Source organism: Pan paniscus, chromosome 8 (assembly GCF_029289425.2).
Source record: "Pan paniscus chromosome 8, NHGRI_mPanPan1-v2.0_pri, whole genome shotgun sequence".
NCBI lineage: Eukaryota > Metazoa > Chordata > Mammalia > Primates > Hominidae > Pan > Pan paniscus.
Window position 1 is genome coordinate 85,172,029 of NC_073257.2, and position 19,023 is coordinate 85,191,051.

General features: G+C 36.7%; 1 protein-coding gene and 1 pseudogene across 2 annotated transcripts in view; both read right to left on the reverse strand.

Moving 5' to 3' along the window:
- Window positions 1–2,224: 2,224 nt before the first annotated feature.
- On the reverse strand, window positions 2,225–10,169 carry LOC112440990 (large ribosomal subunit protein uL22-like; annotated as a pseudogene).
- Window positions 10,170–11,045: 876 nt separating this feature from the next.
- P4HA1 (prolyl 4-hydroxylase subunit alpha 1) overlaps window positions 11,046–19,023 on the reverse strand; it is a 67,163-nt gene continuing 59,185 nt past the window's right edge. For both annotated transcript variants that reach the window (XM_055092983.2, XM_055092984.2), the window contains exons 11-14: window positions 17,958–18,023; window positions 14,411–14,479; window positions 13,250–13,346; window positions 11,046–11,729 (exon numbers count right to left, since the gene is read on the reverse strand). In XM_055092983.2, the coding sequence (XP_054948958.1) occupies window positions 11,659–11,729; window positions 13,250–13,346; window positions 14,411–14,479; window positions 17,958–18,023 (303 nt within the window). In that variant the 3' untranslated portion in view covers window positions 11,046–11,658. The remainder of the gene's footprint in view (window positions 11,730–13,249; window positions 13,347–14,410; window positions 14,480–17,957; window positions 18,024–19,023) is intronic.

Consider the following 19,023-nt stretch of genomic DNA (forward strand, 5'->3'; position numbering starts at 1 on the left):
GATTACAGGAATGAGCCATCATGCCCGGCCGCTAATGTTTTTTTAAGGTATTTTGCATCTGTGATCATGAGAAATATTGATTGGTAGTTTTTTTTCCTTTGAATGTTTTTGGTTTTGGTATTGGTATAATGCTCATCTCTTAAAGCGAGTGGGAAGCGTTCCATTCTCTATTTTCTGAATCGGTTTCTATAGAATGGGTATTCAAATGTTTGATAGAATTCACCAGTAAAGTCATCTAGGCCTCAACTTTGCTCTGTGGTAATATTTTAAATTATTAATTTCTTTACTTGATGTGAGGCTATTCAGACTTTGTTTCTTTGTGAGTAAATTTATATATGGACTTTGTAATTAGTTTATTTCAAGACCTGTACATTTTATATAAGTTGTCAAATTTATTGGCATAAATATGTTAATAATATTCCATTATTGCCCGGGTACAGTGGCTCACACCTGTAATCCCAGCACTTTGGGAGGTGGAGGTGGGCAGATCTCTTTGAGCCCAGGAACTTGAGACCAGCCTGGGCAACATAACAAAACCCAATCTCTACAAAAAAATAAAAATATAAAAAAGAAGTGCTCTTATTTTTTAAAAATTCCATTATTATCCTTTTAATGTCTGTAGACTCTGTAGTAATGTCCCTTTTTCCATGCCAGATACTGGCAATTTGTTTCTTCTCTCTGTTCCTTACCAGTAATCTATTTATGAAATCAACTTTTACTGTAGTCCTAGCTACTCAGGAGGCTGAGACAGAGGGACCACTTGAGCCCACAAGTTCGAGGCTAGGCTGGGCAACATAGCAAGACCCTGTCTTGAAAAAAATAAATCAACTTTTGGTTTCATTTCTCTATGGTTTGTCCATTTTCAATTTCTTTTGTTTCTGTTCTTAACTTTGTCACCATCCTTCTGCTTACTTTGGGTTTAATTTGATCTTTTTCTAGCTTTTAAAAAATAGCTTTATTTAGATATAATTCACCTACCATACAACTTACCAGCGTAATGTATACAATTTAATGGCTTTTAGTATATTCACAGAACTGTGCATCTACCATCACCATTTTAAAACATCTTCATTACCCTAAAAAGAAACCTTATACCCCTTAGCTATCATCTCCTAATTTCCCTCCTCCATTCCAAGGCTACCATTAACTACTTTGTTTCTATAGATTTGCCTTTTCTAGACATCTCATATATAAGGAATCATTCACTGCATGGTCCATGACGACTACCTTATTTCTTCACTTCTTTTTATAGTCAAATAACATTCCATTATATGGTTTTTCTAGCTTCATAAGGTGGAAACTTAGAGAAATAATTTTGATTTTTCTTCTAACATGGATATTTAGTGTTGTAAACTTTCAGCAAAGCACTGCTTATTTTCAACCTACTTTGGGTTTTTCTAATAGAATACACAAATTTTAAATTTTTACTATACTATAAAGTTTATGTTAAGTAATGTTTATGGCATACCAAAAACATTAAGATTTGATAACTAGTGAGTGCTCTCATTGTCTTTCACATCTATTTCATAATTTCCATTTGAGTGTCTGAAGCTCAATCTTTAGTAGATTCCTTGGAAAGGGATTATAGGAAGAATATTTTCTGAATTCCTGCATGTTAATAGATTTGTCTATGCTTTATACTTAAAGGTTAGTTATGCTGGATATAAAATTCTTCATATTTTCTTTCCTTATCTTAAACATATTAATCCATTTTTCTTCTGGAATAAAGTATTGCTGTCAATATCTGATAATCTAATTTTCTCCTCTTTATAAGTCATGTGCTTTTTTTTTTTGAGATGGAGTCTCACTCTGTCTCCCAGGCTGGAGTGCACTGGTGTGATCTCAGCTCACTGCAACCTCTGTCTTCTGGGTTCAAGCCATTTTCCTGCCTCAGCCTCCTGAGTAGCTGGGATTACAAGTGTCTGCCACCATGCTCAGCTAATTTTTTGTATTTTTAGTAGAGACAGGGTTTCACCATGTTGGCCAGGCTGGTCTTGAACTCCTGGCCTCAAATGATCCACCCACCTCGGCCTCCCAAAGTGCTGGGATTACAGGTGTGAGCCACCGTGCCTGGCCCAGTCACGTGCTTTTATTGCCTCAATTCCCAGAGAATTTTCCTCCTATTTAATATCTGGTAATTTTGTAAGAATCAATTCGTGTTGGTCATTCTGACTCAATATTCTCACATATATAATATGCTCTCCAATATTTGGTTTTTAAACAGTTATTTTAGGAAAGTTTTCTTAAAATATAATTTTAAAGCTTTGCTCTTTTCCTTGGTTTTGTTTTGGACTTCCATTATCTGTATGTTAAATCTGGTTTTTTGTTTTTTTTTTTTGAGACCCATTGGAGGGTCTCACTCCATCAACCAGCCTGGGGCTGGAGTGCAGTGCTGTGATCATAGCTCACTGCAGCCTCAATCTCCTCAGCTCAGGTGACTCTCCCACCTCAGCCTCCCAAGTAGCTGGGACTACAGGCATGCACCACCCACATCCAGCTAGTTTTCTGTAGAGATGGGGTTTCACCACGTTGCCCAGGCTGCCTTTGCTTATTTTCAATGTCTGTCTCTTTGAGGTCTTTTACTTTTTTTAAAAAAATTATCCTGTTTTCCACCTTTAAGATTTTTGCTAATCTCTTCATCTGTAGATGGACACTTGGGTGGCTTCCACTTTTTGGCTATTGTGAATAATGCTGCTATAAACATGGATGTACAAATATATTTTCAAGTCCATGCTTTCAATTATGTAGGGTATACATAGAAAAGCAGAATTGCAGGATCACACTGTAATTCTGATTAATTTTTTATTGTGATTATGTATGTATATTATTTTTATTGTGATTATGTTTGGATACATATTTTATTGGGATTATATGTATCCATACATAATCACAATAAAATTATAATCACAATAAAAAATCAGAATTTATGTACATATTATAATCACAATAAAGTGTGTAACATAAAATTTATCAATTTAACCATTTTAAAGTGTACAGTTTTTTGGCTTTTAGTACATTTACATTGTTATGCAACCATCACCAATCATCCATCTTCAGAACTTTTTCATTTTCCCCAACTGAAACTCTGTACTCATTAAATACTCACAATCCCCCTCCCCCGAGGTAAACATCATTCTCCTTTCTGTTTCTATGAATTCAATTACTCTGGGCATATCATGTAAGTGGAATCATACAATATTTGTCCTTTTGTGTTTGGCTTATTTCACTTAGCATGTCTTTAAGGTTCATGCATGTTAAAGAAACGTTAGAATTTCCTTCCTCTTTTAGCTGAACATTGTCTGTATTATGTATGTGTATACACAACATTTATCCATTCACCTGTCTATGTACAACTTAACTGCATCCACTTACAGTTACTGTGAATAATGCTACTATGAACATGATGTACAAATACTTCTTTGAGTCCCTGTTTTAATTTCTTTGGGGTATACAATTCCAGAGGTGGAACTGCTGGATCATATGTTAACTGTATAATTTTTTGAAAAGCTGTCATGCCACTTTCCACAGTGCCTGCACCGTTTTACATTCCCCCTAGTAATGAAAAGGTTCCAATTTTTCCACATTCTAGCCAACACTTATCTATTTTTTAATAATAGTAATCCTGACGTGGTATTATAGTTTTGATTTGCATTTCCCTAATGACTAGTGATGTTGAGCATCTTGTCATGTGTTTATTGGATGTTTGTGTATCTTCTTTGGAGAAATGCCTATTCAAGTCCTTTGCCCATTTTTAATTGTTTTGCTATTGAATTACAAGGATTTCTGGGCTCTCTAATCTGTCTATGTGTCTTTATGCCAGTACCAGTTTTGATTACTGTAGCTTTGTAGTTTAAGTTTTGAAATCAGGACATGTGAGACCTCCAATATTATTCTTTACCAAGATTGTTGGCTATTCAGAATCCCTTGAGATTCCTTATTTTAGGATGGATTTTCCTATTTCTGCAAAAAATCTTAGTCTTTTCTGTAGCTGTAACAGAATACCTAAGACTGGGTAATTTATAAGGAAATTTACTGGGCTTACAGTTCTGGAAGCTGGGAATTACAAGGGCATGGTGGTGGCATCTGGTGAGGGCTTCACGGTGCTTCATAATAGGGTGGAAAAGTAGAAGGGGAAAGAAGTGTATATAAAAGAGACAGGACAAAGGAGGATGACCCACTTAACGACAACATGCTTTTGCAAGAGTCTCGACTAACCCAGTCTCATGGGAAAGACATTAATCCATCTTAATTATCTCTTAAGGCCCAGGCTCCCAAAACCATTACATTGGCAATTAAATTTAAACATGAGTTTTGGTGGGGACAAACCACATGCAAAACCATAGCACCCTCATTGGGATTTCCACAGGGAATATGTTTTTCCATCCCTTTACATTGAACCTGTGTCTCTAGATCTAAAGTGAGTCTCTTATTGACAGCATCTAGTTAGCTCCTTTTTTTTTTTGATGCATTATGCCAATGTGTATCTTTTGATCACAGGGTTTAATCCGTTTAGTCACTGATGGGGAAGAACTTCTTTGCCTTTTTGTTTTCATGTCTTAAGATTTTTTTTTTTCAGACAGGATCTTGCTCTCTTGCCCAGGCTGGCATGCAGTGGCACAAGCACAACTCACTGCAGCCTTGACCTCCCAGGCTCAAGCAATTCTCCCGTATCAGCCTCCAGACTAGCTATGACTAGGCATGTACCACCACGCCTGGCTAATTTTTTTGAAAAGATGGCATCTATGTTGCCCAGGCTAGTCTCGAATTCCTGGTCTCAAGCAATCTTCCTGCCTCAGCTTCCCAAAGTGTTGATATCAGGTGTAAGCTGCTGCCCCTGGCAGCTTTTTTTTTGGCCTCATTACTGGCTCCTCCTACCCCCTTTTTTTTTTTTTTTTTTTTGGTAACGTATTTTTGATACCCTTTTCCTTTTGTCTATATTCTATACATATTTTCTTTGCAGTTATGAGGATTACATCTTAATGTTGGAACAATCTGAATTCTAGCCTGATGTTGAAGTGAATTTTTCAACTCAGGTATTGTATATTTCAGCTCCAGAATTCGTTTTGCTCCTTTTCTATTTCTTTGTTGATATTCTCATTTTGTTCATATATTTTCCTGACTTCTTCTGGTTCTATGATGTCCATGTTTTCTTTTAGCTTGTTCAGCATACTTAAGACAGGTGTTCTAAGTATTTAATACCTGTGTTTCTTCAGAGAGAGTTTCTGTCACCTTTTCTCCCTTTGAATGGGCATTTTCCTGTTTTTGCCTTGTGGTTTTCTGTTGGAAAAATGGGAATTAAAAAAAAAAAAATCATCTCTCCCAGTTTTTGCAGACTGGTTTCATGATGAGGACAACCTTCCTTCACTAATTAGCAGGCGTGTTCTGAGCCTTGGGAGCAGCCTGGGGTGACAGCTTCAAGTTGTGCGGCTTTTCCCAGACATGCTGCCTTTCCCCATGTGAGCCCTCTGTTAAGTGAAACACACTCTTTCAAGAAGCCCCCAGATGAGTTAGAATGCTGGAAATAAGTTCTGCTCTATTCCCTCCCATTCAAGGGAGGGAAATGAGCAACACTACTGAAAAGTTCTGGTTTACACTGAGATTAGAAGTTTATACTATAATGTAAATAACACTGCTTTCTTCATCTAGAAAGACTTGCTACAAAAAGTCAACTGAATTAAATGAAGGAGGTACTTACTGATGTAGTTTATTTTTATTTTGATGTAAATGCCTTTGTGGACAAGAAACCCCATGGTAGCTCATCTATAAGCCACACTGACTAGCACTGTTTCAGAGCACTTTTAATATTACCTTACTTGAACTTTTCATGGACTATTTTCTCCATAGTTGCAGAAATAAGAAAAGAATGTGGGAAAGATAGCACTGATTATTTTTAGTAAGGACTACTTTTTTTCTATCTATCTCATAAGTCAAAAGGTGTTTCATGTAACAGAACCTCACTTTTTTGCTTTTTAAAAGCAAAGTAAAAATAGAACATAACTAAATTCAACTGTTATGTAAGTTATTTTGTCTTCTCAGACTTAATGATTTATCATGCATGTATCAAAAGATGAGATTTTTATTATAAGTTAACCATACGTAGTTATTTTATATATGACTCATGATATATCAAAACCTGGGTAAAACCCACATTGGAATGGAGTTCAACTATACTTATTAAAGTAGATATTATGATAATTCTGACTCTTTGTTGGACTTACGTGAATGCCTTTTCTAACTTGAAACACAATCCTTCTCCCTAAAAAGCACTGAAATGTAAAAGTGTACATCAATCTATATTTAAAATGTTCTATTCCAAATTTGAAGTGCTTAGCCTAAAACAGATTTTAGAAATAAGCCTATTATGAATTGAAAAGACCAACTGACAAAATTTGAGAAGTTTTCCTTTTTCAGATTTTAGAGTTTATTTCTTATGTGATTATCCTGCTTTGTATATAACACTACAGTCATGTGCCACCTAACATTTCAGTCAGTGACAGACTGCTTATCTGGTGGTGGTCCTGTAGATTAAAATACTCTATACTGTACCTTTTTCTATGTTTAGATACATACATTGTTAGCTTTGTGTTATAACTGGTTACAGTATTCAGTACAATAACATGCTGTATAGGTTTGTAGCCTGGGAGCAATAGGCTGTATCATATAGCCTAGGTATGTAGCAGACTATACCATCTAAGTTTGTGTAAGTACACTCTGTGATGTTCCCACAACAACAATCTTCTAATGATGATGCATTTTCCTCTCATTAAGCAACACATAACTAATTTCAACAGAACAGTGCTACAATGAAAGTTCAACAAGACCTCAAAAGCAGACGATGGAGGACTTCCACTCCTTTTGGTTGCTCCTTTTACTTAACATCTGCTTGTATATGTTATTTACAGTAAGGCATTCTCATCAGTTTTCCTGAGTAGAAATTTATATTTAACTTAAGGCTACATTTACACAGAAAGTAAACTTCATAGTCCTCAAATTTCAGAAAGTAGGCAGCCAAAGACCTTTACTGGTCTACTACAGTTAATTTTGCAAAACATCATTAAAGTGGTTGAATAATATCCAAGGACATTAGGAGCACAGGATTTTGAAATTTTATTCTGATAAATCTGGTAATTTATGGTACTCTATTAACTCATTCCTTTTTGTCTAAGTTACCCAATATTGTTCCCTCTAAAACACTAACTTTTACTATAGTAAAAATAACCACTGCCAAGAGATTGGTCCTTGTGTTGCTGGCCATCTGGATTAAGATGTCATTTTTCCCATTCTGCTTTCTCCCAGCAATCTTCATTTCATAATTCTGTCTGTTCAAGTGATTTATAATTAATCATAATTTGGTGTATGTGTTTTAGAATCACAGTTTTTTTTTTTTTTTGAGACAGGGTCTTGCTCTGTTGCCCAGGCTTGAGTACAGTGGCACAAGCACAGCTCACTGCAGCCTTGACCCCCAGGCTCAAGGGATCCTCCCACCTCAGCCTGCTCAGTAGCTGGGACCACAGGCATATGCCACTACACCTGGGTAACTTTTTTATTTTTAGCAGAGATAGGGTCTTGCTATGTTGCTCAGGCAGGTCTCAAATTCCTGGGTTCAAGAGATCCTCCCACCTTGGCCTCCCAGTGTGCTGGGATTACAGGCATACACCACTATGCCCAGCCTATAAATTTCTTAACAGCAATCCAGTCATTCAATAGTTTAGTCCATTGGGCTCTGCATAGAAGCTGTTCATTTTTCAGTTATATGGACTTAAGTGGTATGGAAGTTACATATAGCAGTCAACACATGGCTATGTAAAGATACTTAGATTCTTTTAAGCAGCAATAAGATTTCATTTATATACACACACATATATTAGTTTATAAATTATATATATGTGTTGGTTTACTATTTGTAACTTCTCCACACTCTCACACTGTAATAACCATTTTATTTTTTTTTGGAGATGGAGTCTTGCTCTGTTGCCCAGGCTGGAGCGCACTGGTGCAATCTCAGCTCACGGCAACCTCTGCCTCCCAGGTTCAAGTGATTCTCTCACCTCAGCCTCCTGAGTAGCTGGGATTATGGGCACCTGCCACCATGCCTGGCTAATTTTTTGTATTTTTAGTAAAGACGGGGTTTCAACATGTTGGCCAGGCTGGTCTCAAACTCCTGATCTCAGATGATCCACCTGCCTCGGCCTCCCAAAGTGCTGGGATTACAGGCATGAGCCACCATGCCTGCCCAATAACCATTTTATTATAATTTCACTGAGGTAGATGATTGCTTCTTTTATTACTGCATTTACCATTCAGCTTTCCAAAGAATCATAAAGTCAGTTCACTGCTCTTTTTATAATATTACTAGGTTATTACCACCTAGTTATCACATTTGCTTACCCCACTGTTAAGATGTTCTGGTGGATACTTCAGTTAACTCCATATTGGTGATAACTCCCTATTTAAAGTTAATAAGAATAAAAGTTAGTTAATGAATGATGAAACTTCCAATATGGAAGGAAAGGCTTAGGGTTGGTGAGGAAACAACAGTTTCCACATTTTCCAGGGTAGTTCCAGCCCTCCTTTATGTGAAAGTTCAGCATTAAAAGAAATAACAGAATTGCAGTAATGGAACTAAAAGCTTCATATTGGATTTTTCCCTCTTTTCATTTGGAAAGAAAAATCATTGGTAATTATAAAACTTTAAAGGGTTCTGTATGATCTAATTCTGAAAGAGTTTAATAATTCCCACATGGGGTTCCAAGTTGAATATAATGAAATTTGTAAGATTATGGAATACGTAATTTCCTTCTGAAAGACACTTGTATTCTACTTTCTATAACACACATGGCAATAAACAGTATTTTCCATTCTTTGAACCCCTATATTATGTCTACATTTTTGAATTTTCTGCTTCCATCCACTTTACTAAAAAAATTTTTTAAAAATCATCAATGGTCACAAAATCTGAGTGGATCAAAGTGCTGAACTTAATTCTCCATATTTCTAAAACACTTATGTTGGAACAAAGGCTAGTCAGAAGAAAGGAACTTCAGAGTTCACTTAAAGTGGGTAAAAATACCTACTTTCCCAGAGAATCAAACCAAATTCTTCCTTCAGTATTTAAATACTGCATAAAGTATAAAGAACTCTTGTGTGAACTAGGATTCACCATAAGTAATGTAAATAGTCTAAAGCATCAATTAACTTACTTCATTAAGCTCACAGCTATTACCACACCATTATTTCTTTTTTTTTCCTTTTAATTACATTTATTTTAATGCTGAATTTACTCCCGTGCCATAAGTTTTTGTTTCTTCAGTTTCTTCTGGGATATCTTTTTCTTCTGGGCAACCTCCTCTTCTGGTTTAGGAACAATCTGTTCCTTTTCAGTAAAGATCATCTCAATGTGGCAGGAAGAGCTCATGTATGGGTTAATCCATGAGCTCTGTAGGTCTGTTGATGCATCTTAGGTGCTTTGTTCACTTGGATATGCTCAATGACCAGAGAATCTACCCTTAAGTTCAGCATTACTCTCTGTGTTTTTAAGCACGTGCAGCAAAAATTCAGCACTCTTTTTGGGCCACCGACCTTGTGGCCCAAACAGGCTAAGTGGTGAGCATTTTAGTTAAGAAGGCCCAGTGTTGTCATGCAGGACTTTGTTAAAAAAAAAAAAAAAAAAAATCGAAATATTTTAACTCAAGTAGGTTTAATTCACCACAGAAGAGCTAAGAGAAAAGGGGGTTGGTAAAATACAGTATACTTTCTTTAAAAAGGACTTGAGAGGAAAAAAATCAACTTAGAAGATCCAGCCCCACTGCTTTGCCTGCGCACACCTGCCAACTCCACCATTGTAATGTCGGAATGGTATGCACTGTTTCTGTAAAGTGACATCTTTCAGATACTTCGTGCCTTTTTGTATATACATACCCTTGATGGCCTGAGCAGTTTCACGAGTGTTCTTAAAGTGAACACGAAGATTGGAACCTCTTGATTTGCATGATTTTGTGGGGTTCTCCAGGTCAAGTGAATAGCGAACCATTTTCAGATTACCTCAGGCCACTTAGGAAAGAGCATCATATTTCTTAATAGGAGAAAGTCTTAAGTACCACTATTGTAATAATTTTTTTCTTTTTTGAGACAGAGTCACTCTGTCACTCAAGCTAGAGTGCAGTGGTGCAATCTCAGCTCACTGCAACCTCTGCCTCCCAGGTTCAAGCGATTTTCCTGCCTCAGCCTCCCAAGTAGCTGGGACTACAGGCATGCACCACCACACCCGGCTAATTTTGGTAATTTTAGTAGGGATGGAGTTTCACCATGTTGGCCAGGCTGGTCTCGAACTCCTGGCCTCAGGTGATCCGCCTGCCTCGGCCTCCCAAAGTGCTGGGATTGAAGGCGTGAGCCACCATGCCTGGCCCATAATAACTTCATAACCACAGTAAAGTATTTTAGAGCTCTCTTTGAAGGAAGCACATCTTGATTCATGAAATATCTGAAACTTCAGAGAGCCTAAATTTTTCTTAACCATGTGACATTAGTGTGAGTGGAAACCAAGAGTATAAACCTAAGCCCTATGTACTAAAGAAATTACATAAGTTAACCTGTTACTGCCACATCATACATTCGGATTTAAATACGAAAAACACCACACAGAAAACAAACTTTTTTTAAAAAAGATTTAAGATCATAAATAGGTCATTGTTGTCACAACACATTTCAGAATCTTAAAAAACAAACATTTTGGCTTTCTAAGAAAAAGACTTTTAAAAAAAATCAATTCCCTCATCACTGAAAGGACTTGTACATTTTTAAACTTCCAGTCTCCTAAGGCACAGTATTTAATCAGAATGCCAATATTACCACCCTGCTGTAGCAGGAATAAGAGGCAAGGTATTAGCACTAAGAAAAACAGCAAAATTCCTGAACAAAATCATCTGTCATTTTAAAAAAGGGATAAAAAAACAGGCTAAGTGGTGAGCATTTTAGTTAAGACGGCCCAGTGTTGTTATGCAGGACTTTCCGTTAAAAAAAAAAAAAAAAAAAAAAAACCCGAAATATTTTAACTCAAGTAGGTTTAATTCACCACAGAAGAGCTAAGAGAAAAGAGAGGGGGTTGGTAAAATACAGTATACTTTCTTTAAAAAAGACTTGGGAGGAAAAAAATCAACTTAGAAGATCATATGAAAGGGCAATCACATGGAACCCAGTTAGTGTCCTAGTTTATTACTAGTCTTCAGATCCAGAAAACAGAGTAAGACACTAGGTAAACAGAACACCTAGACACATCTGTAAGGCATTTGTTTCCTATCACACGGCCCATTCTAGCTTAACACCCACCAACTGAGATGTAGTGAAATACTAAAATTGGATGCTCAAATTATGTTTTTATCCAACCAAAAAGTTCTTTAAATATAAAATTCCTCACTTTAAACTCTTCTGTGATACCAACAGAACTTTAAGGTTTTACATATGCAATATGATGATTTCGTGTTACTTTTAAAAGAACCCACAAAGTAAGCAATTGTCCACAGATGAAACATGGGATGAGGTTCATGACTGAATCAATCATGGAGTGTTAGTCAATTGTAAACTCCTGAAAGTTAAGACTAGGAAATGTGTATATCAGACACATAAGAGTACAACAATAGGAGAAAAAGGGAAGCCTGTTTGTCATTCCAATTCTGACAAGGTACAAGGTCTTCGAAATTCTTGTCCACGTTCATGGAGCCATTTATTGGATACTGTGAGAGAAAAGTAATATATTAATTTTCCCCCTTAATCTAATCAGTATTTAATTAGTTTCTAAAAGCTGGGTCTATAACAAAGTTTCATCATGGGATAAAAGTTCAACACCAAAACCGGATAAAGGCAGATGCTACTTAAAAACTTGGCTAAATGCTGAAAACACAGATCTTATATACCTATATACATATGTGTACACACTTGTGTGCGTTTATGTACATACATGTATGTATACACATGTATATTTGCAAGTCTATGTGCATTTCTTACAGTTTCCAATGTTCAATGTGAGGCTTGAAATGAGACACAAATGGACCTAAGATACAGGTACAGGTAAGAGTAGAATATTGCTTTATGTATTGTTTTCAAAGTACAACCTCCAAAATACAAAGACAATAATGAACACAAACTTTCCACTCTAAAGGAACAACTCTCTTATCAACCATTGCTATTGTATGCTCATCAAGTTTCCAAAATACCTTTAAAAAATGTATACCATGTAAAAATGTATCCCAAAAGCAGTTAATTTTCTATTTTTTTTTTGTCTCTGGTACCATAGAACCCAGTCAAAATATCTAAAGCAGGAACCTTAATTCTTAACTCTTTTTCCTTCTTCAACCCTTGTATCTACACTTTATTCATCAAACCCTGACAATTTTCCTTACATCTCTCTCAAATCTATTTGCTCTCCAACCCTTTCACTGATGCTTTAATCCAGGCCATTATCATCTCCCACTTAGACAACAGAAAACAGCTTTCTAAACTCTCTCTCACCAACTAGCCTCTCCTCATTCTAGTCCAGTGGTTCTTAAACACTATAATCATAAGGGGAGATTTTTAAATCCTGATCAGGCCTCACTCCTTAACCTTGTTATGTCCTGTATGTAACCACTAAACATGTGGCTAGTAACACGGATTGAAATGGATACATGGGGCTAATTAATAGATATTAAAACTAATTTCACGTGTTTCTTTTTACTTTTTAAAAATGTGGCCAGTCCTGCACTTGCATGTCCCTGACTGAGAGTGAGTGCCTCTTTAAATTTTGCACATTAGGTGCTACTCGAGCCTCACATTAGAACCTGGTATCTAACATGTTTGGAAAACTGCTGTTCTATCTTCAGGACCAAATTTAAAGAAAAAGCTTTGAAGAAGACTCCCCAAACTTAGGCAGTCACCATCTTCTGTTTACATTTTTGTATTAATATGTACTACATTATAATCCATTAGTATGTCTCAATCAGATTATTAACCCTTTGAGGGGAAGATATTGTCTTATTCAATTTTGAGTCAGTCATTGTTTCTTGGAATAAGTAAAAATAGAGTTAAAAATAAAATCTGTCATCAAAATTCTGATTTCAAATTTGTATTATGATTAGGCACTTGTTTGGCTGAATCCTGTACAATGTTAAAATCATATTAAGCAAACATGGGGGCTTTTGTTTTTAAGACACAGATAATAGTTTCAAAATAAGAAACAAAAATTACATTATCTTCGCAGAATATATGAAATATTTACCCCATTTGTTGCCAACTAGCACTGGACAGGCTGCATGCCGTGTACTATAATCTCCTTCTCCACTGGCAAACAGATTATACCAGAAAACAGCAGTTCCCTATGGAGAACAATTCACAATTATCCCCAAGTATACAATGCCAGGTAATTGCTTTCGGTAGTTATTACTTTTTTTTTTTTTCGAGACAGAGTCTTGCTCTATCGTCCAGGCTGGAATGCAATGGCACGATCTCAGCTCACTGCAACCTCCACCTCCCAGGTTGAAGTGATTCTCCTGCCTCAGCCTCTCAAATAGCTGGGATTACAGGCGTGCAACACCAGGCCTGGCTAATTTTGTATTTTTAGTAGAGACAGGCTTTCACCATGTTGGTCAGGCTGGTCTCGAACTCCTAACCTCAGATGATCCGCCCATCTTGGCCTCCCAAAGTGCTGGGATTACAGACGTGAGCCACCGTGCCCGGCCGTTTTCAGCAGTAATTTTCCCTTTGTTCCTGCGGAAGAACTCTATAGCAGTATTTTATTTTCCGCTAATATAATTCTGAAAATATGGTTACATCACTTTAAGAACCATTTTTGATCATATGAAAAATACCATAAAAATGTTTGACAACAAAGGTATTTGCCAAAAGAAAGCTAACATATCTTACATAGCAAGATGGAGGGGAAAACACAATGCAGAACCCATTTTAGAAATGAAAAATTTTAAATACTAATTCCTGGTCATTCATTACCTCTAAGTACTCGTGGCAAGGACCATAAAAATACCTTTAAAAATGTAATTTGGTCAGGCACAGGGGTTCATGCCTGTAATCCCAACATTTTGGGAAGCTGAGGTGGGAGGATCACTTGAGCCCAAGAGTTCAAGACCAGCCTGGGCAATACAGGGAGACACTGTCTCTACAAAAAATTTAAATGTTAGCTGGGCATGGTGACATGCACCTGTAGTCCCAGCTATTTGGGAGGCTGAGGCTTGAACCCAGGAGGTCAAAGCTGCAGTGAGCCATGTTTATACTGCTGGGCTCCAGCCTGGGCAACAGAGCGAGAACAGGTCTCAAAAAATGAAAAAGAAAAAAAAATGTAATTCATTAATTAGACCATGAATACAAGTGCATCTCTTCCTTAGGGAAAAAATTAATAAACCAAAAACAAAACAAACAGGCTTACTTTTTTGGGCCAAACACTAGCTCCAACTTCAGGAAAAACAGTGGCTCCTCCTGCAGACACATCACTCATCTATAAGAAACAAGAGGGTGTTATCAAAAGTGCTGGTAGAATAAAGTAAAACATGCCATTATATAGACTTGATATTGGATACTAGAATATTGGGAACATACGGACTTGCTCTTATATAGCAGGGTTGGTACATGCTACTCAGTTTTTCAAAAATAAAATGCCATTTAGGTTTATATACATAAGTAAAAAAAACTACAAAAAGCAAAGGAATGATTAACAAAAAACTATCAGGATGGAAGACTGGGGATATAATTTGAGATAGGAACTTATTTATAGCCAGAGGGAAAAAGTAATGACTTAAAACTAATGAGTCAATACATAGATATAAATATGTATTTTATTGTATTAGAATGTAATCTCCATGGAGGCAGAAATTTTCATCTGTTTTGTTCATTACTGATCATTAATGTCTAGAACAATAGTACCTCAAGAACAGTAGGTGCTCAAGAAATATTTAAATAAATGTAAAATAAAAATACTCAGTTTTGCCATCTCTCATGGAAGGTAATCAAACATATTAAATAAAAGTGAGAAAGTTAAAGGATTATATAAAGTTATAGTCATAAAGATAACCTAGAATAAAAATGGAAACCTTTTAAATTAACCAAAGAATCACAAAAAACAAGGCAAAGGAAACATGGATCATAAAGATTTTTTTAAAGCAACATAAGTAGAATGTATAGACTGATTAGATCACAGAGCAAAACCCAGCTACATATTATATCAGAGCTGCATCTAAAACAAGTGACTTACAAACACAGAACACAAAAATGTAAGATTTTGGGCAAATGCTATCCAAGGAAAACAGGATATGATCTTAGTATGAGATACAGTTTAAATCAAGGTAAAAAGCATTAAATGAGATAGAAGGTATTTTACAATGATAAATACATAACTAATAGTAAAGAACTAAGAACACTTAACCAATGAAAAAATTAAACTCTGAGGAAATTAAAAAGTTGTGCATGAGAGGAAAAGTAATTTGAGATATTCTATGTGCCCCTCTGGGAATGGTATTTAAATAACGGAAAAAATGATAATCAATTAAAATGCTGTACAACTATTTTAGAAAAACAGGAAGGGTGTTTACATTAAGAGGGAGAAACAGATAGTGGGCCAAATAATACAGCATCAATATTCATAAAACAAAGAAATATAAGCAGAACCAGGAACACATAAACACTAATGGCTTTTAAACATCTGAAAAGATGCTCAACCTCTCTAATAAGAGAAATGCAAATTAAAGCCACAATAACTGCTAATTTAATAAGTGAAAGATACATAGATCAAAAAGTCTGACAAACATACTTCACAAACATATCCCACTTAAAATTGGGATATAAACTGGTACAACCTCTAAGACTCACCTCTAGAAAATATGCAAGCCTTTGCAGCATGAATTTGTATACCGTACTAACCCTCTCCTGGTTTTCCCTTTGTGGTATTTCTCTTTTTTTATATGAATCTTTGTAATGTACCTTACCTCCTTTTGGAAACAAGATGGAGTTGTGAGAGAAATACAGATTGGGAATTGGGGAGAAAAGGAGGCATACGGAGAGGAAGGAGATAGGGAAGAAGGGAAAGAAAACAGAAACAGGGAAGGTAGCAGGAAGAGAAAAAGGAAATCGACTGAACAGAGAGATTTTGGTAGGGAGTGAGATACTACAGACAGCAAAAAGATGTAATTCAAATAGGGCTAAGGAATGGAAAAAGTGATGAAATAACCCAAATTAAGTCTACATATAAAAAATATATATTTTTTTTATTTTTATTTTTTGAGATGGAGCCACGCTCTGTTATCCAGGCTGGAGAGTGCAGTGGCGCGATCTCGGCTCACTGCAACCTCTGCCTCCCAGGTTCAAGTGATTCTCGTGCCTCAGCCTCCTGAGTAGCTGGTACTACAGGCGTGTGCCACCATGCCCAGCTAATTTTTGTATTTATAGTGGAGAAGGGGTTTCACCACGTTGGCCAGGCTGGTCTCGAACTCCTGACCTCAAGTGATCTGCCCGCCTCGGCCTCTCAAAGTGTTGGGATTACAGGCGTGTGTCACTGTGCCTGGCCTAAAATATCTTTTTTAAGTTAACAAAGGTTATGACATTATGGCAGATTGCATTTTCCAAATATAATACATCCCAATATGTCCCATCCTACATGCTCTTTTTATGTGACGCTGACATTCGTCTGCAGTGGTAGGGTCTGTGTGCCCTCTCCTTGAAGCTGGGCAGACCTTTGTAATTGCTGTAACAGAACACAGCAGAATTAACATCTGTGACTTCTGAGGGTAGGTCATAACAATACCATGTACTTTTGCACTGTTCTTTTGGGATGCTTCCTCTTGCAATCCAGTCACTATGCTGTGAAGAAGCTCAGCCACATGTATTGGCCAGAATTTAGGCCTCAACCTTAGCCTTCAAGATACCCCAGTGCCAGGCATTTGACGGCAAATACATGTCAGATTTGGAGCAGGAACCATGAGTTGAGCCCAGTCAACCTCATAACTGTTAGAGATACATTAAGAAAATCGTGGCCGGGCGCGGTGGCTCACGCCTGTAATCCCAGCACTTTGGGAGGCCGAGGCGGGCGGATCACGAGGTCAGGAGATCGAGACCATCCTGGCTAACATGGTGAAACCCCGTCTCTACTAAAAATACAAAAAAATAGCCGGGCGTGGTAGCGGGCGCCTGTAGTCCCAGCTACTCGGGAGGCTGAGGCAGGAGAATGGTGGGAATCCGGGAGGCGGAGCTTGCAGTGAGCCGAGATCGCGCCACTGCACTCCAGCCTGGGCGACAGAGCGAGACTCCGTCTCAAAAAAAAAAAAAAAAAAAGAAAATCGTTGTTATTTTAAACCACTCAGAAAGGAGAGTTTTGGAGTGCTTTATTTGGGGTAACTAGAACAAACACTACAATCAAAACTTTTTTCCATATATAAAAATATATAAACAATTTTAAATATTGAATTATGATCATACTGTTTTAAAACTCTGAGATAGGGTTTCTGGGGGTTGTAATATGCTATTTCTTCATCTTAGTACTTAATACACCAGAAGTGTTCACTTTGTGAAAATTAAGTTATAATACTTAATTTGCGCACTCTTCTGATATACTTCAATAAAAAAAGTAATTCAGAAGTTTACTGAAATAATGTGTATGTGTATGTATAGAAATTCAAATATATAGAGATTTTTATATACACATATTATATATTACTAAACAGAGAGACTATATGTTAAAATATTAATGATTATCTGCAGGTAGTGGCACTATAAATTCTAAGTTTGTCCAGAAGTGTCTATAATGAACATCTATCTTATAGCCTGAAAAAGTTGCAAGTGCAAAATAATTCTTAACTCACTTTATTCAGTTGTAAAAATGTTAAACTAGGATGCTGAATCAGAGCTACACAGAACAAACTTAAAACATTAAAATGAATCTTGTCATCAAATCCCAACTTAATCTAAAAATTTTAGTGACGACTTACATAAAACAGCCATGTAGCAATTCTATTTCCTGTCCCCAGCTCTTTGAAAGCATCTGGCTCATCTTTCTGTGAATAAAAACACAGTAAATTCAATGGTGTAAAAATTCAGTAATACAAATACTCTAGTGGCAACTAAACATCAGTAGTAATATCCTGAAGAATATGCCAACAACAACCGCAAAAGTTTCCCTTGTAATGTCCAGTGCACTATAAACATCAGGCACTCTTTTTGTAAGATGGAGTCTTGCTATGTGGACCAGGGTGATCTTGAACTCCTGGCCTCAAGCGATCCTCCTGCCTTAGCCTCCCAAAATGCTAGGATCACAGGTGTGAGCCACTGTACCTGGCCTCATATACTTGATGACTGAACTTGTATACTGGATACTTTAGACAAGATTACTGGATAAAAAGCAGACTTATTAGCCTAAACAACAGCCATTATCTGCAAGCTACATATTATTTTAAAAACAAATACCCACAATTTTAGCTTCTAAAAAATATGACTTGACAGCCATCTCTTAGCTATATTCCTGAAGCTTAATTTACCTTGAGACTTACTTTGAACTCACGACCTACTGAAATATTTCCTAGTATTATTTTCTTTTTTCTTTTCTTTTTTTTTTTTTTTTTGAGACAGAGTCTTGCCCTGTCGCCCAGGCTGGAGTGCAGTGCCATGATCTCAGCTCATTGCAACCTCCACCTCCTGGGTTTAAGCAATTCTTCTGCCTCAGCCTCCCAAGTGGCTGGGGCTACAGGCATGTACCACCATGCCTGGCTAATTTTTTTGTATTTTTAGTAGAGATGGAGTTTCACCATGTTGGCCAGACTGGTCTTCAACTCCTGACCTCAAGTGATCCACCCACCTTGGCCTCCCAAAGTGCTGGGATTACAGGCATGAGCCACCACGCCTGGCCCCTAGTATTATTTTTCTAATAATGCTAGTAAAGTGACTTTCAGCACTATAATCAAGCTAAAGAATTAATATCTAAATATTTATATCTAAATTAAAATACAATACAACCTCTTGGCATTTCTCCCAGAAAAATGAAAATGCATTTTTCACATA